This window comes from Sceloporus undulatus, chromosome 5 (assembly GCF_019175285.1).
Source record: "Sceloporus undulatus isolate JIND9_A2432 ecotype Alabama chromosome 5, SceUnd_v1.1, whole genome shotgun sequence".
NCBI lineage: Eukaryota > Metazoa > Chordata > Lepidosauria > Squamata > Phrynosomatidae > Sceloporus > Sceloporus undulatus.
The window spans coordinates 123473566-123499969 of NC_056526.1; the positions used below are offsets into that span (position 1 = coordinate 123473566).

Here is a 26404-nt window from a genome sequence, read left to right on the forward strand (position 1 = left end):
ATTCAAGGTGTCTTATAAATTATTAAAAGCTGTACAGATTAAAACCATATAAAAACACGAGTAATATATATATCTCCCCACAATCTATAGAATTAAAATGTCAAAATTCATTAAAAGGCTTTTAAAAAAAAATCAATAAACCAGCACAGCACACCACTAAAAACTCATCATGGTCAACTTCTAATAACCTGAAGGAATAGGCAAGTTCTTACTTGCTGGTGGATGGAGAGCCTCCCTAGCCTCCCTTGGGAGGGATTTCCAAAAGCTGGGAGCAGTCACTGAGATGTCTGTGAACTTTATCGCACTGCGTTCCTTCCATGCGTTCTGAGCACGGAATGGAAGGAGTAGGGATGAGTGTGGAACGAGTGGGGGACGGATTTTACCGCACGCATCCGTCCCTCATTCGTTCCGTTCCCCCTCTCTTCCATTCTTAATCCGTTCCAGAGGGGGAAATTTTTGAGCACTGTTCTGAACAGTCCTCCAAAAGCGTCCCCCCTGGAATGGGAATGGGCAGGGAAGAGAGGGGGAACGGAACGAGTGAGGGACGGGTGTGTGCGGTAAAATCCGTCCCCCACTCCTTTCCGTTTCCTGCCGGGCCGGGCCGGGCCGAGAACCTGGTGAAATAAACTTATATCTCTCTTGTTCCTCCTAAACAATCTCAGAAAGTAGTGAGATAGAGAGAAGGGCCTCTGAAAGACCTAAGACTCATACAGGGACATACAGTCCTTCAAATAGCCTGGACCTGAACTATATATTGGACAATTCAAAACGTTCCCAGCTTTACTGTACTTAAATATACACTGAAATCCAATACATTTATACACTGAGCGAGAGTGAGTTTTGCACATATTACAACAACCCAGAGACCATACAATAATTTCTCAGTATATGGAGAATGCAGTTTGAGAACATTAGTTTGCCACAAAACCTGCAGGCAATTCTCCATCTTAAAAACCAAAGTGACATTAAACTTTTTTTCTCCCAGACAAAACACTAAAATTGGCAAGCAACTGAATGATCTAGATTAGAAGATTATTAATTCTTTCTTCCTAGCTAGCAAGAACGTAAGGTCCCTGTACCTCATATCTATTATGTGTTTTATTCTGAATCTTTGTGATAGCCATTTTGCTTCAGGTTGTATTCGTCACATCAATTTTACAACACTGGTCATCCTGCACACTTTTCAGAGGTATTTCCCATTAAAATATATTACCTTTTCCCCTGCAATTGAACTGGTATGCAAGTGAAACACAATCATGTGATCATACAATTAGTCCTCCATAACCATGGATTTTTTATCCACGGATTCAAGCACCCACAGCTTGAAAATGTTTCCAAAATATGTAAATTCCAAAAAAACCCTTGATTTTGTTATTTAATATAAGGGACATCATTTTATTATGCCATTGTAGAAGCCGGCTACTTTCCATTAGGAGCCATAAGTTGACATTCTATAAGAATTTATTCTAGAAGAAAAGAAACAACAAGTGCAACATCACTGACTCACCAGCCTTCTCCTTTTCTGTAATAACTGGTACAGCCTGAAAAAGAAGAAAATAATAATATATTTTCAAAAAGACAATTCTAAAATAGATATGAATAATCTTTCTTTCAAGAGCTATTCTTTATCAGGGATAATATGAATGAAGTTGGGTGAGGGCTGGAACTAAAAATCCCAGAATTCATCACCTGGCATGAGCATTCAGCCACAGAGGAAAGGGGATTCTGGGAACATTTTCCCTCAGTAACTGGAGTATGGAGTCACATGTACCTCTACTTTTTCACAGAGATTTTTCAGCCTTGACTATATCTATACGTTTTTCTCCTCCCCGTCCCAATAATCCATCTTTAATTTAATAATCACATTCTTTAATAAATCACATTCATACTAGGGCAGTCTTACAGGGCTTGAACAACCGTGAGGTATCACTTGAGAGCTGAAATGGTGTTCTAATTAAAAAACCAAGTACATGAATGAAAATATTACATTAGTCAAGGATTTCCATAGACTTCAGTTACATGTAGTTTAGGAAAAAATAGTAAGTGAATTAATTAGAGGATTTTACATTTTAGATTTAATGGCCTTATGGCAGGGGTGAGAAATATCTACCTCTTGTTGACCAGCAACTTCCAATAACCCTAGTCAGCTTCTCTCCCTCTTGGTGAGGAAGGATGGGAGTTGTAGCCAAATAACGTAAGGAGTGTCATATAGTTCTGTCACATAAAAGAGGGATGCTCTTTGCTGTAGATTGTTCACAGTTCCATGCACTCTTTTATGGGGTCACACCGCTTTAGATCAGGAGTGGGAATCAAGCACCTCCCAGATGTCTTTGGACAACATCTCCCAGAATTCCTCTCCATTGGATATGCTGGCAAGGCTGCTGGGACTTGTCATCCAACAACATCTGGACAGCTATATAGTTCTCACCCCTGCTTTTTTACTTCATGTACTTCAATAAATACTTAAATAATTCTGGTCAGCTTGCTGCTTCCATGTCCTTGCTCCAAATGAAGTTCCATTCATGGCCCAGTCTTACAAACTCCAGCTCTACAGCTTAAATTGGTTAGACTGGTCTGCCAATACATCCATACTCCTCCCCACACACACACCTCACACCATCTAGCACATTATTTCTACAACATCATCTGAACCCAGTGTACTGAACAAGTCTAAAAAACCCTGTTTTGATGTACTCATATATTCCCCTGGAATGATCATTTAGGAAGATCACCTACAGGAGTTTTTAATTGCCCTCCAAAGCAGCCAAATGTAACAGACATCTCTCAAAAGCAAAGACTCTTGGCTTTGATTGATACAGATGGAATTCAAGGGAAAAACAACACCAAAAATCCCCCCCCACATAAACAAAACCAAAACCCTGTTCTTGCTGAGACACACTGTTTGTTCCCTCTCAAGTGCAAACCCGACAGAAAATTTATTATACACTGTCCAGGTGGTAAATGCCCTGAGGCAATTTATAAATAAATGACAGTTGACAAGCCAGCTGAATGATGAAATATTCGAATATGAAGACTCAGCAATAAATGTTGAATAGTAAAAGCAAAAACAAAAATTTATAATCAGGGACTGAAAGCCTGATGGAAGAGGAAGGTGCCATTGAGGAGGACAGCAGTTGGATTTCCCTTGAGAGGGTATGCCAAAAATGGCAGAATAGGGTGGTGGGATTACTGAAAAGGGCATCTTTCACATCATTGTTAATGTCAGTACCCAGAGAAGACCTCTCAATGACAAAATGGGAAAGTAGTACCGCCAGTGACAATAAAGTATGAGGACTAGTCATGCTAGGGAAGCGAGAACATTGGATATTGTCCCATCACACCATCTTAACATGGATTGCTAGGAAATTTTGCTACCACTGCCAGTATAATGACCAATTGCAAAACAGAACATCACATGTTGTAACACATAGACTCTCTCCAGGAACATAGGGCATTGCCTTATACAATTAACTGTACAGTAGGCCCTCCTTATCCAGGGATTTTTTTTATCCATGGATTCAAGCTTGAAAATATTCCAAAAACCTTGTTTTTGCCATTTTATGTAAGGGACACCATTTTTATGTGCCATTATAATTAATGGGACGTGAGCATCCACGGATTTTGTTATCCACGGGGGATCCTGGAAACAAACCGCAGCGGATAATAAAGACCTGCTGTATATGCTCATCTGGGATGTAGCCACACTGCAGAGTTAAAGCAGTCAGATATCACTTCAGTTGCATAACTCTATCCTGTATTTGCTGAGGCACCAGAACTCTCAGACAGACGAGGCTGACTATCTCACCAAACTACAAATCCCAGGATTCCACAGGATAAAGTCATGGCTGCTGAAGAGATGTCAAATAGCTTTAATTCTGCAGTGTGGCTACATCATAGGTCAAGTTAGTAAGGTATACTCTAACAGGAAGCAACCATCCAAAGCCTCAGGCCGAAATGTTTCACTTCATCCACTTTCTTTTAAGTGGAAATGCCAAGTATTGAAGCTGTGACTTTGTGCACAGAAAATATGTACCATATCACTGAGCTACTGTTCCACTTTCTAATGACCGGTGTGAAGGCACACACTGAATAACATTAAAACAACAGCAACAAAGACAACAAAATGTCCTGTGAAAATACTGAGCTAATTTTATCTTCATCTATCTCTCCCAAGCAGATATGTCTGTAGATGCTAACTACAATTATGCCCATGATGGGGCACCTTCCAATTGTAAGAAGCTGCCCAAGAAAATTTATAGAACTGGTTCAGATAAGAGTGATTAATAATGGAAGCAATACTTCTTCTCTCTATATGGCTGGTTCAGCATTTGTAGAACAGCAGATGACTTCTTGGCAACATTCTCTTACAATTCTATGTTCAAAACCTCTAGCATATTCTTCAGACTCCTCCTTATACAGAATTCCAATTTCTTCACCAAACTATAAAAGCCAGGATACTATAGGATGGATCTATAAAGTGTGAAACTGCTATAACCACATGTGTAGATGCTTTTAACATATAGTCAGATCAAAAACAATGCACTGATTTTTTTTTTAGTACTTTAAGGTTTCTTGTGCTAGCTTAGCGACTAACAAATGTATTGTGACAGAAGCATTTCTATTGTCTTTATTATGGTGTGTGTGTGTGTGTGTGTGTGTGTATTTACTTTAAAAAGAAATAGCACAAACATCTGCTGAAATGGACTCGAGTCTATGAAAACTTGGGTCAGAAAAAATGTGTTGGCCTTTAAGATACCACAAGATGTTGTTTTCACTACAATGATAATACACATCAAGGTGAGATCAATATATTCCTGCCTTATTTTGCCTAGGCAACCAGATAAAGAGACTGCTTGCTTTTAAGCCTAAGGAAGTTGTTAATCAAGTCTGCAGTCAGTGTATTTTCCCCCTTGATTGAGAGAGAGGAATTTGATCAGTGAAATTAAGATAGATGTGATTAATTATTTGAAATATTTCTTGTTGAGTTTACAAGCTAAATTTCAGATCTAGGAAAACTTACTTTTTGGACTACTCTGTACAGGTAGCTAGTCCATACTGTGCTACATTTTAGAAACTTTGGCTGACTCTTTGTTCAACTCTAATTTCTTCCCAAGTCATTCTTAGAGTTCATTTTCATTCGTTATACAAAAGGTTTGAAATTAGTGTTGCTAGGAGGCAGTAAGGATTATTTACTATTTTAGAGATTTGGGCTATAATCCAATAGATTTACCTGGGAGTAAATACCACTGATCTCAATGAAATTTCTATCTGAATAGGAATGTACAGGATTACAGTGTTGGTTTTTATGTAACTCCAAAAAGGGATTAGGAGATTAAGAAGTAATTCAACACTCTTCAGTTTTACATTACACCTGTCTTCCTCCCCACTTTCTGTCTAACAAGATTTGTGAGGTTTGTGTAGACATGTGTTTATTTAAACTAAAACAATGACAAATGAGAAATAAATTACAACCCTCCCTGCTATTTCCAAGCTTCTACCTAATTTTGAAAGGGATAGATGTCGTTTGTTTTTATATCAAGAGTCAGGAGATCTATTTCTGCAGAGGGTTGTCAGGTCAGCAGTATCCCTGAAGTTTCAGGACCAAAACCTGAGATCTGATGCAGGTTGTTGTGACATCCTGGAAAGTGCAAGCTTGTCAAGTCACAGAGGCAGGGCAGGCAAGGGTTGGGAGGAAATCCAGAATTGCTTTTGGGTCAGATTGTGGAAATTTGGGCCCAGAATTTAGAAAAAACTCAGCTAACCAGGTACTGTGACAATTCAAGCCAGGGAGAAGAGGAAAGAGTATTTCAGCAGCTGAGCAAGCAGTTTCAACCCTTCCTGCAATGGCTTTCAGCATCTCTGGAGTTACCAAAAGCATACATGATGCTGCTGAAGTTAGCAGAAGGCTCACTGCCAGCTCTTGGGGAGGTTTTATCAGTGGTTTTGCCTTGCTGCTGCCAGGCTCCTTTTTATCCTAGATCAAATGGTTCCTTTTCATCCTGGAGAAAAGTGACCACAGGGTTTTATCTTGGGCCCAGTGCTATTCAACATCTTTATCAATGACTTGGATGACAGAATTGGGGGCATTTTTATCAAATTTGCAGATGACACCAAATTAGAAGGAGTAGTTAATACCCCAGAGGACAGGATCAAATTTCAAAATGACCCGAATAGACTGAGCCAAAGCTAACAAATGAATTTAAACACGGAGAAATGTAAGGTACTGCACTTAGGGCAGAAAAATGAAATGCACAGATATAGGATGGGGGACACTTGGCTGAATGAGACTACATGTGAAAGGGATCTAGGAGTCCTAGTAGACCACAAGTTAAACACGAGTCAACAGTGAGATAATGCAGCTAAAAAGGTCAATGTGATTTTAGGCTGCATCAATAGAATTACAGTATCTGGATCAAGGGAAGTAACAGTGCCACTCTATTCTGCTTTGGTCAGGCCCCACCTGGAATAACGTGTCCAGTTCTGGGCACACAATTTAAAAAGGATGTTGAGAAAGTGGAGTGTGTCAAAAGGAGGGTGACTAAAATGGTGAAGGGTCTGGAAACCATGCCCTATGAGGAATGACTTAAGGAGCTGGAGATGTTTAGCCTGGAGAAAAGAAGGTTAAGAGATTATATGATAGCCTTGTTTAAATATTTGAAGGGATGTCATATTGAGGAGGGAGCAAGCTTGTTTTCTGTTGCTCCAGAGAACAGGACCCAGAACAATGGATGCAAGCTACAGGAAAAGAGATTCCACTTCAACATTAGGAGGAACTTTCTGATAGTTAGAGGTGTTCGGCAGTGGAACACATTCTCTCAGAGTGTGCTAGAGTCTCCTTCCCTAGAGGTCTTTAAACAGAGGCTGGATGGCCATCTGTCAGGCGTGCTTTGATTGAGAGTTCCTGCATAGCAGGGGGTTGGACTGGATGGCCCTTGTGGTCTCTTCCAACTCTATGATTCTAGAGGGATTATACAATAAGGCCCATGAACTGCAAAGTTGGCAGTCCACTCCCTGTCTTCTTTATATGATATGCTTGATCAAAATGCTAGCACTTACCATCTCTCTCCCCATTGTTTTCCCCTCCCCTCCGTTTTTTTTTTTTTTTGGTACATTGACATTGCACAACCATGATAAACCTTTGTGTTGAGCCAGGGAGCTCTGATGCCAGCTGAAGAATGGGAGGAAGTGATTTTCTGCATTGCAATTTTGACGTTGACCCAACATTAATCCATGCAGAAAGACACAAAATCACACCACTTTCTGCATGGGTTAATGTCGCGTTAATGCCCAAGTCATGCGATGTTGTCTAAAAACAATTGTGCTCTTACAAGATATTCCTGGTTTTAAACCCCATTTATCCATGAAATTTGGGCGCTTCACTCCCATGTGAAAAACTCCAGAGCCACCTTACAGACAAAAATCAAACCTCCCTCTCTTCCAGTTCTCCTAATCCTGAAATTTGTCTCCCTACCTGGAGAATCATAGCAATTCCTTGAGAGTTTAGCTGATTCCTGACAACCCTAATCTTCCATTATATATAGTTTGGCCCTTATTCCAGAGCACCATGTATAGCTTTTGCAGGCTTTGAACAAGAAGCCAGATATTAGGACCAGCCCTTCTATTAGGCAGAATGAAATTGTTATTTTAGGTGCCAAATGTTTTGGGGAGCAGCATCAAGCTATTGGAAGAGAGAGATCTCTGAATGCTATCTGCCTTGCACTCTCTTAGGTGTCATTCTTTTATGTGTGATGGTTGATGCTCTCCTATCACCATGCTGAAGAAAGATCTACTACTCTAGTCAGCTTTTCTACATTCAGTGGGAGGAAGCACCATCTTGTTCTCTTCTTCAGAAAGGAAAATATATTGAGCTACCCTGATAGAAAATATTTTCATTTATATCGTGAGGCCTCCCTAATGAGAGTAAATTATATATAGAGAACACACACAAAAATATATAGAGAACACACACACACACACCATTTAATTGCTCTTTTGCCAAAGAGTCAACTATACAAATATTTGCTAAGGTGATTTTAAAAACCTACAAACTTTTAAAAACCCACAAAAATGTTTTTTTGTTTTTTTAAAAAAGAACAGAATGGCAATCAAACAGGAGAATGAGAATTATTTTCATTTCAAAGATATTATAGAATGAGAAAGTATTGTTACAACAGTTCTTTAGAAAAGCCCCATGTGGCATAGGATTTTTGAAGAAGGGCACTAGCACACTTTTTTTTACTATTAACCCAGTAGGACAACATGCTTTAATGTTACTTATGAAAAATGCCTGCATCCAAAAAATAGCTCTGAATTCACTGTGGACTTTCCTCAATGTTTTCCATATGTTGTAAATTAATTGCATTCCCAGGAAGTGATTTAACCTTTTTTTTTTTTTTTGGCAAAAGAGCAATTAAATGGGATTTTCCTGCTTAGCCAGATGGGTCCAGTGTAGCTTTGTGTTATTCCAAAATCCTTAAACCCGATGAAACAAAAGAACTGTAGTAACAACTTCCACATGATCAAATTGTACACTTAAAAAAAAAAAACTTTCAGGAACTTTTCTATCCCACATATGAACAGAAGAACTCCAACAAAATTCCTAATAATGTCACCACTATTTAAATTACAATACTATGAAAATAAATGCAAGCTCTGGCTACCATTCTTTTTAAAAAATACTCATCGATGTATTTCCTTAACTGACTAATTATTTTGCCTTAAATATATTTGCATATTACCAAATAATCAAGAGAGGTAAATTCTAAGGCTGCAACTGGAACTGATCCCCCCCAGATACCAAGCATCCTTGAACTGTATCCTTGCCTATGTGCCACACTGAAAAAAATTAACCCCTAACATCTATGTGCACACAGGTCCTCTGGAGGACATTTACTTCAACAGGCCAGAACTAGACTGACAACAGTCACACAGAGGACATTTTCATCGACTGCTCCTAGACTGTGGAATGACCTGCCAGAAGAGATTTGACAGCTAAATATGCTGTCTAAATTACTGAATAAAACATTATTAATAAAACATAAATAATAAAATAGACCTCTGTCCTTGGCACACCTACCCAGTCAATTTTAAACTATGAATGTTAAAGTGGTATATTTTAATCTGGGTGATTTCAATGTGAAATGCTCATTTTACTCCTGTGTTTGTGTGTGTTATCTTAAGTGTTTAATGGCCAACACACACACACACACACACACCAAAGTGGTAATAGCAAGTATGTATATGTGTGTGTGTGTGTGTGTACACACACACACACACACACACACACACACACACACACACACACACACCACTTATCAGTAAAGCACTCCTTAAGTGGTTTACAATGTATAAGCTAATTGCCCCTAACAAGCTGGGTATTTATTTTAGTGACCAGATGCCAGGCTGCGTCAACTCTGAGCCCTTGGCTGGTATCAAACTCACCACTCTGTGGTTTGTGAGTAAGTGGCTGCAATACAGGCATTTAACCACAGTGTCACCATAAAATAAAATCGGCTGCTTTTCTAGTTCCTCTGCAAGAATCCTAAATTACTCTGGGATGCCTCCTAGGACCACCAGTAGGCATTAAAGAATTTGCATGGCCTTGCTTGCCTCTTGTTTGCATTCCTCTTAGCACTTCTGGGAGGAGGCCCACAATGCAGATTAAGTCTACTGGAAAGCAGCTAAAAGAATGTTGTAGGCCCTATGTGGCTACCTGTGGTCAAAATAAAGTGAGGTAAAAGGTACATTTTTGGGAGCAGCAGAGGCAAGTGGCATGATCGGTGGGTTCAAGTGGGAATTGGGAAACATCCAAATTGCCCCTTAAAACATGCAGAACACCAACATGCTGTTTATGACAAGTTTTTGAACATTTGCTAGACCACTAATAAACATGGTGAACCTGTGCAGCCCTTCAATTAGTATGAAATTTCAAAAAAGAATCATTAGGTGTAATGTTATAATTCCTAATGGAGAGCATTTTTGCTCTAAAGGGCTATTGATGCACAGAGCCAGCCAAGGAAAAGATAGCTTGGGCTAGCAAGAGATGTGTGCTGTGTGTATTCAAGTTGTTTCAACCTATGGCAACTTTAAGATGTACCTTGTTGTTGAAGCGTGCCCTCAAGTCATTTCCAACTTATGACTACCCTAAGGTGAATCTATAATAGGGTTTTCTAGGTCTGACTTTCCCACCTATTGGGTTTCTATGGCCAAGTGGGGACTCAAACCCTGATCTCCAGAGTTGTAGTCAAAGCTCAAATAACTACACCAAACTGGCTCTAAAGTGAACCTATCATGGGGTTTTCTTGGCAAGATGTGTTCAGATGATTTTTTTAAAAAAACCATTGCCTTCCTATGAGGCTGAGACAGTATGACATCCAGTGTTAGCCATGGAGTTTCTATGGCTGAGCAGGGATTTAAGCACACTTTCCCAGAGTCATAGTACAGCTCTGTGTAAATTTACAGTGCTTTATAAATAAAGGTTAATAATAATAATAATAATAATAATAATAATAATAGTCCAATACTCAAACCACTATACAGCCATAGGAGGGAAAACAATATTTTAAAAAGAGCTGATCACTACAGTATACACACTGTGCCAGTAGCGCTCCTGATATGTCTGATAGTTGTTATTGGTTTACCACATAATGAAATTATCTTGATACAGATTGGGCAGAAATGGAAATAAACCTGGAGGTATCTGCATTTGGAGTCAGACTGTATTTGGAGTCCCATCTGTATTGGAATCTGTCAAGTAAAAGGCATAAACAAGTAATAATCCCTTGTTTTTAATAAAAATCTCATCTGTATTCCTTCTCCCTGGATGCTGACAAGAAAACCTTTGGTGTTTCAAAATTAGCTGCTGCTTCCTATTTCCTCTTTCTCACTGGAATGAGAGGGACGTGTCAGCACCAGGTAACTGTGTGGATAGGTATGGTTTCAGTCAGTCTGATTTTTTTTTAAATGCCCTCAAACAGACCAGACTCTTCAGGGAGTCTTGCATTTATCCAAGTCTGAACATTTTATTGCTCTCGCACCATCCACACAAAAGGGAATCCTTCTTCTCACAACATGCAGTCTACCGACTCCCGCACACCTTTCTTCTCCTCACTGGGAGAAAACAAAGAGTTGTTGCTGCAGTGCTTATTTATCCTCCTATATGAGAAAAGGGAGCAAAAGACTGAGAGACTTATCACACAACAAAAGAAAGCTGAAACACAGCACGAGAGAAGTGGCTTTCTCCTTAGCAATAGCAATAACATTTACATGTCTATATCGCTTCATACTGAACTAAGTAGTCTCTAAGCTGCTTATAACTTGTTAGCTTATTGTCCCCAACAAGCTGGGTAATCATTTTAGCAACCTATGGAAGGATGCAAGGCGGAGTGAACCCTGGAGCCCTGGGATCTAACTCACAACCTTGTGGTTGTAATACTGGCTGAAGTACAGGCATTTAACCACTGTGCCATCAGGGCTCCTTACCTCTCCATGTGCCGTCGAAACACTTCCATTCTCTTCCTGAGGGAGATGGTCATGAAAGTATATCTTTTGTGGTACTGGAAAAATCTCTTTGGGAAAAGGCACATTTTTATTACCATCTTCCTCTGGATGTCGAACGGAAGTGCTATGACATCACGCAGAGAGGTAAGAAGAAAGCTGTTTCTCTCTTGCTGCATGTCGGCTTTATTTTGTTGTGTGATAAGGCTGAGCAAAATCCATATCATATCTCCATTCCTTCGTTCGCTGGTTTCTTTGTCCCCAGGGAACATGCCTAAAGTCGAACAAAACATAGCTACTGAGTTTCTTTTATCTGTCTTATGGTGCAGACTTTTTGCCTCCTCTTTCCATGATCCTACTGGTGATTCACACTGGCATGATGGTGTGTAATAGTAAAGGCATTTTTGTGTTGTGACAGTAAGGAGATGTTATTGAAAGCTGTCCCTATTGGTTCCTGAACTGCTCCTGATCTGGCAGCTTGCTCTCCTGATGAAGATGACTTTGGCTGCTGTACATCCCCCTCAGCAGGCCTTTTTAGACTAACCAAGCGCAGGCTGAACTCCCCCAAATGATCTGGCAAAATTGGACCACAAAGACACTTATGCAGTGATGTCTTTTCAGAAATTATCAGTCAAAAGTGTACTAAGTGATCAAGTGCTAAGACTGCAGTTGCCATTAAGCCCACATAGGAATAATAAAGGCTGCACGGCATCTATCCTTTGGCCATACTTACTTCGGAATAAACTACACTGAACACATGAAGGACACTTCCAAGTAACGTCCTGTTTAAGGATGTTTCAGAGGGCACATACAGACTGATTAAAAAGACCAGAACGTCTTAGAATTTGTTCTTTTTTTTTCTTTTCTGATTTTACTTTGGAAATCCATACATGGTTTATGGTCAGAGACTTTTTACATCAGCTCCCAAGTCAGGTTATTAAAATCGGAAAGAACGGGAACAATAACAACAAAATGTCCCCTGCAAAACAGGCCAGTTTCTTGGGAGATTCTGGCATTTATCCAAGTATGGACCTCTTACTGCTCCCATCTCATCAACACAATCACAGTCTGGATGTGCCTATGAATGGGGAAAGTAATTCGATTAGCCCCTGCAATTCCCTAAAAGTAGACAAAATTAACCACCCAACTGCCAATGTCAATCTCCACACTTTAAAAACATTCTGCTAAGGTTTACCTACTTTGACTGTATAAATTTTCTTTCAACATTGTTAGGTTTTATAAACATCCAGAACTTTCTCTTTTATTCTATATGATAAAATCACACCAAAATTCAAATAACTTCAAAACATCAACAGCAGTAGCAGCAGCAGTAGCAGCAACAACAACAAATGGCTAGTTTACCTTTCAGTTTCAGACCTGCCAATCCAGATTTTCATTTTCCAGTTTCAACTGCTTGCCTCAGTTAATGCACTACAGCTTTAGTGGATTAATCTATTACTTAAAGTGACCTAAGTTCTTAAATTTAATAATAATTTATTCTTGTCTGGAGCCACGACCAATGCAAATAGCTATTTGCCTTCAACTCCCTCACATGATGTGCAGAAATTAAGCAGGCAGAATCTTTCTGACACAGCATTAGCATAGACAAAGCTGTACCATATCAGTTTTTAAAAGCTTTGTTCCATGCATCTTTCTAAGCAAGGAAGGAATCTCCTTGATAGTGCTGAGATAATAATTTTTTAAAACTTAGTTTTTAGCACTTCCCAACTAAGCATATTCCTGAAACCGTTTACAAAAAGATAAAATACATCCAACAAAAAAGGAGAGAACAAGACAATAAAATAAAACTCATAATAAAAGATGATGAAGCATCTTGAAAACCCAACCAGCTACAACAGAACAGTTAAGTCATAAAAGCCTTCCTAAAAAGGAAGATATTAGCATCAACAGGCTGTAGGGTTCTCTTAGAGAAGAACATCTTAGTAACATAGGCCCAGTACAGACGGGGCCTTTGCAGTGCGCCCATGACATGCTAGGGTTGCTCGGGGGTGGGGCATGCATGCGCCCCGTAACCGTAGCATGTCATGGGTGTGCCGAATCTGCGTGGCACCATTGAGATGGTGCACGCAGCGATGACATGCCAGCAGTGCAGTGTCCAAACCACTGGCATGTCACTGCGCCGTCGCTAGCGCTTTGGCGCGGTGCAATTCCGTGAGCTCTTTTCTTACTGCGCAGCAGCGACATGCAGTTTAGTTGCTATGGCTCTGCTGTGGAGCAAGGAGGGGTGCCTCCCCGGTGCCTCTTTTTGGAGCTCTGTACTGCGCCTAAATTAGCAAATTAATCTCATGTGTACCTTTGAATGGCCAGTCACAAATCCAAGCATGCTAAATACAAGATATGCAGGTGATGAATATCATATATTACAACATCCAGACTTTTTTCACTGCTTGACTTTCTAAAAATATATTAAATCTATCATCTGATTTGACATCTAGGCTGCAATTCTATACTGCCAGGAACACTTCCTGGGGACCAGAGGGAAAACCAGGTTACCCTTGATAATGCTAGATGATACTCTGGCCTCAGAGACAGAAATACAGAGACTGATTTCCAACTTCTTGAAGGGGTAAAAAAGAGAGTGCTGGAAGATACATTTCAAGAAAAAGCGTCTAGGTTATCTGTATCCAAGGCCCCTGATGAACTTTCCAAAAGAAGAAAGAGATAGATATGCTGCACTGATTATCTAACATAGTTTCTTCACTAGACAAAACAACCTCTGCCAAAGAGCACTGCCAACACTTTTGCCCTTTTTGTAAGACACTGGACCTGTGAAACCCTCCAAGATCTGAGTTCCTCAATAAAGTCCTAAGTAAATACATAGAGAGTCTTTGCAAATTGTAGCAACAAATCAATTAATACTTTTGCTGCTCTCCTAGCTGAGCTGGACACAGTTCAGCTATTCTGTTGCTTGGAGCTGAGCCTACCAAAACTGGAGAATTTGCACCCTCATCTCTTGCCCAAAGATGACCCATGAAAACTGGACACTCAGGGCCAAGCCCTGTGATCTGGCAACTCTAGTCAGCAATGTTGTTGCGACACTGAAGGTCTGTTGTTGTTCTCCTGTATACGTAGCCATGCTGGCTGTGAGATTCTGGGAGCTCTCCAAAAATGACCTCCATCTCAGATTTCTGCCCTAGCATTTACCAGAGCACATGTTATGATAGTTAGGGGTGCATTTCCTAGATCAGGCTCAGCTATTATTAGTATACTCTGCATACCCAACACAATTTGGGGTCTCCATATTTTCTTATTTCATATCTGGAGCCAGCATATTCTTAAGAGGTCACAATGACCTTTGGAACACCCGATGGATTTTCCAAGAGAAAGGAACACAGGGACATGTGTATTGGGGATGTTTAGCCTGGAGAAAAGAAGGTTAAGAGGATATATGATAGCCTTGTTTAAATACATAAAGGGATGCCATATTGAGGAGGGAGCAAGCTTGTTTTCTGCTGCTCCAGAGAACAGGACCCGGAACAATGGATGCAAGCTACAGGAAAAGAGATTCCACCTCAACATTAGGAGGAACATCCTGACAGTAATGGCTGTTTGACAGTGGAACACACTCCCTTGGAGGGTAGTGGAGTCTCCCTCCTTGGAGGTCTTTAAGCAGAGGCTGGATGGCCATTTGTCAGGGATGCTTTGATTTGGATTTCCTGCATGGCAAGGGGTTGGACTGGATGGCGTTTGTGGTCTCTTCCAACTCTATGATTCTATGATTCTATATCTGTTTAAAATACCATTAGCCCTTCTTATACATGGATTCAAGCACCCATGGTTTGAAAATATTAAAAAAAAGTATAAATTTTAAATAACAAACCTTGATTTCCCATTTTATATAAGGGACACCATTTTGCTATGTCATTATATATAATGGTACTTGGACATCCATGGATTTGTTATCCACGGGGGATTTTGGAACCAAACCCCAGTGTATAACAAGGGTCCACTGTATTATTCTCTCTCTCTCTCTCTCTCTCTCTCTCTCTCTCTGTGATAAAACCTTCATTCACTCAAAAGCTGGAGTTCTCTCACATTGGTACCAATATACACAGATGGAATCAGTACTGAAGTTACCCAACCTCTTGCAGTGCCTCCTTGAGCTAAGCAATTCTCCAAACCTTTAACAATGCTGTCACAGTTGGTGGGATGCCCCCCCATCTTTCTTTGGGTAACAATATACCAAATAGGGAAGAGTCATTTCTGGCCACACCTCTGAGAATTAGGCAACAAAGTTTTAGTCATATTTGAGTACCACACTGAGTAAGATGTACATTAAAGTAGCTGTCTAATAAAAAGAAGGATTATGCTTATATTATTTCTGAGTCATCCTATCCTTTCCCTCCACTGTACTAGTATTAAATATGTAACAGATGTAATTCAATGATCTTATGGATTATACATATATTTTAATAAAATGAAACAGCCGTTTCAGGTCTCAAGGCAGATAATCATTCAAGAGAAAATGGCAATAGCTCAAATCACAAGAATCGTTTTAGTACTCCTGATGTTTTACAATAAAAACCTAAGACCTTAGAAGAAAATCATATTTGAAGAAATGTATGTAACCAAAGTTGCCAGAATAGGAAGGGAGCACGAGATTTTAATTAGCAACCCTTAAGATGTGAGTTCACTACTAATTAACTTTGCCAGATATTCAGATTTTATTGATTTATTTGTGATTGTAAAAGGGTTTGCAAGATAAACATTAGCTAGACTTGTAAGGAAAAACCCCTGCTGTTTTTCAAATGAACCCCAGCATAACTTCTGCTGATGGATGAAAACCATTAGGTCTCTAGAGGATAATCTATTTGGAAGTGGAACATGCCAGATCTTAACCCTCTACTTAAACTTGAGTACTTTAATCTCTTTGGAAAGAAAGAAATACAATGGGCTGAACTCTAACTTAGATAAGTATGGTTTCTTGAAACAGTAACTCAGAATTTGGAATTGTTACTTTTTTGGACTACAGCTCCCAGCTGGATGCTAGCCACAGCATGCTAACAACTTTAATAGGCTTTTTCAAGTTAAATATTTATATTTAATGTTTAAAGTTCATTTAAAACCCTGGAGTGGATTTTCTATCCCATTGACATAGGAAGGCACTATGTGCCATTGACTATACCAAAAATATTCAAATAGTCAGAGGAGTTTATCACACGGGAGGAAATTAGGAGTTTAAACAGTAATTAACCCGTTAAAATTGCATAACTGACATTAAAACATGAGTAAAATGAAATTAATACAAGAGGCATTGTCCAATGAATAAACAGGGAATAACCAGGCATTAAACAGCAAAACATCATTCACAGGAAAATCCTGTGAATAATTTGCTGCTGTTTCTTGCCTGGTTGTTCACTGGATAATGGCACTCTAATCATGTTTCATTTCAATGTCATGTGAAAAGAATTAGCACAATTGGGGTATTATAATCGGTTATTCACGGGCTAATAGCACTTTGAATACAATGTTGTGTGAAAACTATTAGTGCAATTGCAGGATTATCATGGATTAATCAACGTTTATATTTCCAGTTGTCCCCCGTGTGATAAACTCCAGAGTTGTCTTCCTCTTCTCCATATGTTAGGGCTGGAACAGTGGCAATTGGTGGGTTCTATGTCAGTGGGATGGTGACTCTGCTCAAATGTTTACATAGCTTTACAGGAGCTATCCAAGGTGCTGGTCTTATCTGGGGTAGATGTTTCAGCACCATGAATAAACTTAAAATCTGAAACAAAACTTAAAACTGATTCGTCATCCTACTGACATGTCACCCAACATGTGGAGTGGAGGAATATATTGATTTCATCCCCCCCCCCATATTAGCATGGTACAATTTCAAGCTCTTTTCCTGCCAAGTATGAAGAAATTTGCAACTGTTACAATAAGTGGTTACTTGATACTGTCTGGCCTTTGTAAAGGAGTGTACTGGATTATTTTTTTTAAAGCTGCTTATTTATTATTAACCTAGTGTTTAAAAACTATTTTCATTGGTGTTTTAATAGTATAATTGCTTTAGTTTGTTATTGTGTTTTTCTTTTTGTTGGAAACTTTTATTCCAAACCTGGAAGAAAGGTGGGAAGCAAATCAAGTTTGGTAATAATAATAATAATAATAATAATATAAAAAACTGAAATGAAATTTCATCCTAATCTGCAGTGGCAAACTTTAGTAAATGCAGGTGTTCCCAACATGGAGTCGACCAACTTCTATATAGGTACTTTTCAGAGATGGGGATGGAGAGCCTAACTGAGAATTAATTCAGGACTAACATAGTTGTCCCTCCATGTGGTCAAATGCAGAAAAAGAAAATATGGAAAATGCAATAAATTAAAGCAACTGATTAACGGAAACAACAAAAATGCGGGGTCCTTTGTGGTGGAAGTGAACATAGAATGTATCTATATTGTACAATTATAGTAGTTTGATACCACTTTAATTTCCATGGCTACAATCTACTGAATTCAGGATAGCTTCGTGAGATACTTAATTCTCTTGTATGCCTCCCCTGCCCCAAACTACAGCATCAGCACTCTCTAGGAGAGAATTCTAAGTACCTCATAAAACTACAAGTTGGATGATTTTGTAGGATAGAGCCCTGACACTTAAAGTGGTATCAAACTGTGATAGTTGTCCAGTGTGGATACACCCCATTTCCCCCCCACCCATTCCTAGTGAGCTTGCTTGAGATCTAAGATCTTCAGAGGAAAGATTTCTCTGGGTCCCACCACCATCACAGGCATGCCTGGTGAGGAAACGGAAAAGAGCCTTTGCAGAGGTTGCCCCTAAGTTGTGGAATTCCCTTTCCCAGGAGGTCCACTTGACATCCTACTTATGTATGGAGACATTTGGTTTTTAATATGTTGTAGCAGATGGAGCTTTTAATAGGGGGTGTTGCGTTTCTGTTTCATTATGGGTTTTCTTTTAAATTTAAAGTTCTTCAGATGTGTGATACCAGCATTTGATGAAGTGGGAATATTTACAGATAAACAGGGACAGGTTTCATGTAGCCATAAATGTCCTATAAAAAAACAAACCAAGGCTACTCCAACAAAGTTTAAGAACATTGGGATGTTAAAAAATGGAATATATCATTTAAAGACAACTTTTCTTCCCATTCAAGTGTGTGCATTGAGATATATATTACCAGAGCCATGTGTAGTGTTACGCTGAGAAACATCCGCAGTCCTCTCAGCAAGACATTTCTCAAACTGCTCTGGTGTTGTTTTGCAGGGTAAGGTTACATCCCATAAATCCCCTATTGACTTCACTGGGACTACAAAAGTATGCAGGTGGGTTGAGGATTTTACTTGAGACCTTCCCATCATTGTGGTGTCTGGTGAAACCGGCATTAAGGTGTGCTTTCTTTTAATTTCCTCACTGAGACTATGAGAAAAGAATACAAAACAGCATGATTGCTAGTTAGCAGGCTTCAAACCACAAGACATGCAGCAGAAACAATAAGAAAATAATTTAACAGCTTTCACGGCTTCTGTGGGAACTTTGGATGAAGTGCAAAAGAAACCAAAGGTAATTATGAAAGAATTCCTCTTGTGCTTTGTAAAATAAATTCCATATTCCACGTGGGTTTGTGTGAGACGATATATTGACAGTAAAGGAGCCACCTGTCATTCTGGAAGGCAGTTCTATGAACACAGAGCTTTCCAAATGTTGCCTGCCATGCTTTCTCATCAGTCTCTTCAGTAGACCTGTATAGCTCAGAGTGGCTCCCTGGAGTTTAAGGAGGGCATCAGCAGGGAGATAATAGTGATATGTTCATGACTACAGCCTAGCTGAATACAGAGCAGTTAGTAAATTTAGCTTATGAATCTGTAACTGCAGTCCTGAATGCCAGCCACTATTATTTGCTAATTTAATTCTTGATGGAAGCAACAAGTAATTCTAGTAAATTTCTGGTCCTTCTGAGGCCCTGTTTGCATGAGAGTATTAAAAAAACTGGCAAATGTAATATCGGAGCCATTGGAAATAATCTTTGGGAACTGCTGGAGAACAGAAGTCCCAGCAGACTGGAGGAGGGCAAACGTTGTTCCCATCTTTAAAAAAGGGGAAAAAAGAGGATCCCAACAATTATCATCCAGTTAGTCTGACATCAATTCCAGGAAAGATTCTGGAGCAGATCATTAAACAGAGAGTCTGTGAACATTTAGAAGGCAATTCCATAATCACAAAAAAATCTACATGGGCTTCAGAGAAACAAGTCATGCCAGACAAATCTAATCTCTCTTTTTTTTTTTTTTGATAAAATTACCAGCTTCGTAGATGAAGGGAATGCTGTGGATATAGTATATCTTGATTTCAGTAAGGCTTTTGACAAGGTTTCCCATGACATTCTTGCAAACAAACTAGTGAAATGTGGGCTAGACAAAGTAACTGTCACATGGATTTATAATTGGTTGACTGGCCGAACCCAAAGGGTGCTCAACAATGGCTCCTTTTCATCCTGGAGAGAAGTGACTAGTGGGGTCCCACAGGGCTCTGTCCTGGGCCCAGTGCTATTCAACATCTTTATCAATGACTTGGATGACAGAATTGGGGGCATATTTATCAAATTTGCAGATGACACCAAATTAAGAGGAGTAGCAAATACCCCAGAGGACAGCATCAAAATTCAAAATGACCCGAATAGACTGGAAAGCTGGGCCAAAGCTAACAAAATGAAATTCAACATGGAGAAATGTAAGATACTGCACATAGGGCAGAAAAATGAAATGCACAGATATAGGATGGGTGACACCTGGCTGAATGAAACTACGTGTGAAAGGGATCTAGGAGACCAAGTAGGCCACAAGTTCAACATGAGTCAAGAGTGTGATGCGGCACCTAAAAAAACCAATGCAATTTTAGGTTGCATCAATAAATGTTTAGTGTCTAGATCAAGGGAAGTAATAGTGCCACTCTATTCTGCTTTGATCAGGCCCCACCTGGGCACCACAATTCAAAAAGGATGTTGAGAAACTGGAATGTGTCCAAAGGAGGGTGACTAAAATGGTGAAGGGTCTGGAAACCATGCCCTATGAGGAACGCCTTAGGGAGCTGGGGATGTTTAGTCTGGAGAAGAGAAGTTTAAGAGATGATATGATAGCCCTGTTTAAATACATAAAGGGATGCCATATTGAGGAGGGAGCAAGCTTGTTTTCTGCTGCTCCAGAGAACAGGACACGGAACAATGGATGCAAGCTACAGGAAAAGAAATTCCACCTCAACATTAGGAGGAACTTCCGGACAGTAAAGGCTGTTCGACAGTGGAACACACTCCCTTGGAGGGTAGTGGAGTCTCCTTCCCTGGAGGTCTTTAAACAGATGCTGGAAGGCCATATGTCGGGGATGCTTTGATTGAGATTTCCTGCATGGCAGGGGGTTGGACTGGATGGCCCTTGTGGGCTCTTCCAACTCTACAATTCTATGATTCTATGAGGTGAAAAAAAATGTCCTCCCCTGTCCTCTCACCTGGGAATCTGGATGATGCAGGGTCCAAATCCCACATCTGGTACAAACAGGCCAGATTATGCCCAGCCCATTCACCACCAAATCTGGGATACAGCCTCCTTATAATGAATTTTAAAAACTTTGTTTTTGCTCCAGATCTTTCCAGGAGATTTGGAGCCTTCCACTGTAGCACTGTGCGGCTGTTTATAATGTGTCCTGCTTTGTTGCCCAGCATGACCACTGTGGCTGTGCATCAGTTTGGAAAGAGGCATAAGGCCATATGATTAATGATGGGCTCCTCATTCTGACTTCAGAGTGAGAGATAAACAGCAGGTATGGTTATGCCAGGCGACACAGTGGGACACAGGTGCAAACAGCCACTTGGTGTTTCAGTGGGAGTGCCAGGTAATGGGGGGATGTCAGAGCAGCTCTGGGGCCAGAATGCTCCAGTGTACCTCCAGGTTATTCTGGCCTGTGCAGACAAAACACAGTTTTTAAAGACAATTTGTAGTTTGGATCTTATTTCTGCACCAAATTTGCAAGTGATGAAGTTCTTTTTGCCCAGAAAATAACGTTTTCCAAGCAGAAAATATTTTTGCACATTTCTGAGCATCTGTAGGAATATTTTGGAATATTTTTTCATCCCCAGTATGAGCACAAAGCCAGAAGGATAGACTCAATCAAGGAGGTCACAGGATTGAATTTATAGGACTTAAGCAGAGCAGTGGAGGATAAGGGGTCTTGGAGATGTCTCATCCACTGGGTAGCCATGAATCGGGGCTGACTTGAGGAAAGTTAGCAATAGCAATAGCAAGTACATTTCTATACCACTTACCAATGTACTAAGCGGTTTACAAAGTGTAAACTAATTGCCCCCAACAAGCTGGATACTCATTTTAGCAACCTATTGATGAATGATTGAGTCAACATGGAGCCCTGGCTGGTATTGAACTCACAACCTTGTGATTTGTGAGTGCGTGGCTGCAGTACAGGCATTTAAACACTGCACCACCAGGGTTCCATGTTAACAATAACAACAACAATTCTCAAAATCCCTAAGCTGGGAGAGGTATAGAATGCAGCATAGCTTTAGTGTTGGCTCAGGTGAAGGATTACCAAGTCAACAGCATCCTTCTTCCTGAGATTTGAGGGACAAATCACAAGGTCCTTGTGATGTCAAAGAGGCTGGCAATGGTTGCATGGAGCATAAGTACTTCTGGATCAGCTGATCGTGGAAACAGGCATGAAGAGAATCCTGATAAAAAGATCCAGAATCTGGAACAATCAGATAATCAGTTAATATGGAGCCAGGAGGCTATGTGTGTGTGTTTTAAATAATTTTTTATTGATTGATTGATTGAAATTTTATTTATATACCGCTGTTCCTATGATCACGGCGGTTTACAAAACAAAATGAAAATACAATACAGTACAGATTACAGATTCCCCCCCTGGAGAAACGCCGCTCCGGCGGCAAGGAAGAGTCTCTGTGGGCTGCTCCTGCCCAGGTGGAAAGCGGGCGGGCGGGCAGTTAGGGAGGGAGGAGCCTCTTTCTTCAGGCTAGCCCCTGATGGTACTGGGCCAGCCTTCTCTCTCCCTCAGAGGCCGAACGATGACAGTTAGGGAGGGAGGAGCCTCTTTCTTCAGGCTAGCCCCTGATATTTATATATTTATATTATATATTTTATATTTTATATCATTATTTATTTCACTTTTAACCCATTTTTTCTTTTAAATTGGTAACTTATTAAGTGTCTTTTGACGGAAAAGCAGGGCATACAATAAATAAGTACGTAAATAATCTAATTTATCTTGTGCATGAAAAAGCATGTGTGTCCATGTAGTTTGTTCAGTTCAATTCACAGCTTTCCTATGGGTGACGGTGAAGTTGTTTCAAGTTATTGAGCAGAACATGTCTGTGGCTGGGAGGTGAACTACAGAGAGGGTAGGGTGCAAATGCAAAGTGGTAATAGCTGAGAATAACATGGCTGCAGGAGATACCCCTGAAGAGAACTGTTATGCTTTGCTTCTGTCTGCCAGAATAAAATGAGGCCTGTAGGGGAGAAGAGCTATACATTTCACAAATATTTGAAAGGTGTCCAGGGACATATTCCAACACAATTGGGGAGCAGACCTAGGCAGGGATATTCACTGAGGCAGAAGGAAAGACTGGAATATGTTAAGCTACCTAGACTAAATAGGGAGCAAAAGTTCAGGTGCTTCCTTATGGAGCTGGCAGCCCTGCCGTCTTGAACGGAAGCAATGATAATTTCAGCTTGACATGGTTGCAAGTATATCCCTGGGGTCTTCCTCCAGGCAGCAAAGTCTGGCTGGCTGCATCAATTCACACCTCATATCAGTCAGGACTCTTCTGGGATAGCACAGAATGAAAAAGGAGGGAAAATACCTATGTACACAAATATCAGATAAGGTATGCACAAGCAACATAGGTTTTATTCTTTGGCACAAAGAAATAATCATAACAGTTCTCTTCTTGGGGCAGAAGATACACACACACAGGATTCTACTTCAGTGCAAGAGGGACGTATGCATGAACTTATATATGGTGAGGCCTACTAAACTGGAGGATTCTCTGGAGCCATTTGAACATTCCAAATATGTCAGCTCTGCTCAAGGTAGCATAAAGATTAGGAGCTGAATAGTTCTGGATAGTGCAGAGTAAGTAGCATGAAAGTTTACTAGTCATAGGCTGGGTCTGCATGGGCCAGAATACTCCAGGAGCAGTCTGGCCCCAAAGCTGTCCTAATGCCCTCCCATTACCTTGGACACTCCATTGTGATGCTAGGTGGCAAGTTTGCATGTGTATCACACTCTACTGCCTGGTGTCACCATCACTGGCTTGAGTTACTCACTGTGAAATCAGAACAAGTAACCTAACAATGATCATGTGCTGATCACCTCATTTTGACTGAGTACAAGTGACCTGTGGTAGATGGCACAGCAGGATGCATTGGAAACAGCCACCCTGCATCATGATGGAGGGCTCTAGATCTTCCAGGTAGCCGGGGGGGGGGGGGGTGTGAGAAAGGCGGCGCCCCCCCCCCCTTCCATTAGAAAAATGAATGGCATGTGCTGCTGCGCCACCACGCCCAAGCCCCATTATAATGGTGGCACTTAGTCTGGATCCCCCCTTCCTAAAATCCTGGCTACGTCCCTGAACAGCAGTCATATTAAAGTCATCCCATGTATCCATGGCCATTTATGCACCTTGCTGTTTTCACATTCTAAAAGCTTAAATGAAATACAGACTATACCTGTTCAGTTTTGGAACTGCTAAAGACATTTTGCAGTGCCCAACTGCTTTCTCTTGTTTGATTTTATTAGCCAAGCAAAGACTGAAACTCTTACCACCTGTTTCTGTTGCCCACTCTATCATGGCAGTCTGTAGAGACCCTTACTTTTTCAACTAATTCCAAACATACCATCCTGGGAATACTACTATTGGTCTCAGTGGGCTTTACTTTTGAGTAGACATGCCTAAGACTATATTGTAAGGTTTCAGTCCAATAAATCTGACAGAATGTCCCATTGAATTCAATAAGACTATACTTCTGGGTAAACAGCTATGAGATTGTTCAGTGATGGTTACTAATTTAGAGTAGATTGGATCAGACTTTAAAATGGTAACATAGCTCATCCCTTCTTTGTCTTTTGTATGCCATAGCTTTTCTTGATACAAGCAGTAGATGGCAGCATTCAGTGAATTAAACTCAAAATAGGGCTAGCTACATGTTATCATTAGAAGCATAGAATGCTAAGTGTTATTATTCACGTTTATCTGTTTGCAAGTTGACTGAAGAAGGATACACTTCTAATTCTTGAAAGACATTTTAGAAGATCTCTTTCAACTTTTTCCCCCAAATGGTATACATATGTCTCACATGGTACATGTGTTGATGTACCATGTTAGGTAATGAGGACGTGCTATGCCTATATAGTAACCATTTTAAACACAGATGTCTGCTGCTCCCTGTAGCAGTGCAAGCCTCTATAAAATTAGCTTTCATCATCTTTTTTCAGTTTTGAATTTGTTGCATTTTCATTATGGCTATCCAAAGAATGTTACCAAGGTGCTATTCTTACCTCTGACCCTTCCTCCACCTTCTCTTTCAACACATGGAGTGCTATATGGACGCACCTCTCAACATGTAAGTTTTTGTATTTGATATCATGTTCATGTTTGTATTTCCATTGCAATTTTCATATATTTCTTTGTGTCTTCCCTGGTTTTAGCAACTCCAGCTTTTATAAAAAAGAAAGTATAACCAATAACTTGTATCTACCTAATTCTAATGTTCCTATTGTCCATGTAAATGTACTTATTTTAGGTCATGTAAATGTCCCTTAAAAGGGAAGTACTTTGTATAGAGGACTTACTTAATGGGATTCCCTATCACTATTATGGAGTTCATTACTTGTGATATGGATGCACTGCAAGATGCAGTGAAAAATACCATTTTAAAGGGGTAAGGCAGACTCATAGCTGTCAGTGGTTACAGTCCTAGGCCCCCAGTATCAGTGATGAAATGTTTCTAATTATGAGACACTCAGAAACACAAGGAGGATGCTATTGTGCTCATGTCGTTCTGGCAATTGGCTGGCAACTGTGTGAACAAAATACTGGCCTAATACATTTATGTTATGTACTGTTGCGACACCACCAGTCTTATTCCTCATGCCATCCATACCCTGGAGGTGATAAAAATGTTTTCCGGATTATTTAAAGCATAAAAATGCAGAACTTCATATTAAAACTATTACTTTTTTCATTCAATATGAAGCAATTGCCCAACTAATAAAAATATTTTTATATGTAATATCTTTAAATTAGAGATAGCTTTGGCAAGTTGGAACCTATTATGAACTGAAAACTCTTAGGGGCTGTACAGACCGGCTTGAAGTGCCAGTGTGGGGGCGACATGGGGACGTGGCATTTGGATGATACACACCCTGACGCCACCCCTATGTTGGTGTCATGCAGCCCACCTGCCTGCCCACGTGGTGGGCAGCATCATAGTGCTCATTTGGCAAAGTGTTTATACAATGCCCACCAAAAGGAGTGCTGAAAAGTGCCACCATGGCAGCAAAGGCACCTTTTGCCAGCTCTAAAAGGCCAGCAGGGTTCTTATACTCTTATGATTTAATGATAAACAAATTATTTTGTTCCCATACCCCTTCCATTTTTCTAAATGGACAATAGTGTATAGTGTGGTAGGGATACGTAATAAGATCTCAGATCTTATCAGTTCATGGAACAAAGTACAAATCTGAATTGAACCAAAGCCATAAAATCATTCATGTTTTTCTGGATATCCATGGTGAATGTAGGGCTTCGTGTTTTTGTTTTTTTTTTAACAAATGTCCAGACACCAAGTTAGTTTTCCACTTTAGCCATGGCTCTTGGAGAAGACAGTAGTGC

At 40.1% G+C, this 26404-nt stretch overlaps 1 protein-coding gene across 2 annotated transcripts in view; it reads right to left on the reverse strand.

Annotated features, from left to right (window-relative positions):
• DLC1 (DLC1 Rho GTPase activating protein) overlaps nucleotides 1-26404 on the reverse strand; it is a 295066-nt gene that overhangs the window by 187178 nt on the left and 81484 nt on the right. For both annotated transcript variants that reach the window (XM_042467912.1, XM_042467913.1), the window contains exon 5: nucleotides 1508-1541. In XM_042467912.1, coding sequence (XP_042323846.1) covers nucleotides 1508-1541 — 34 coding nt within the window. The remainder of the gene's footprint in view (nucleotides 1-1507; nucleotides 1542-26404) is intronic.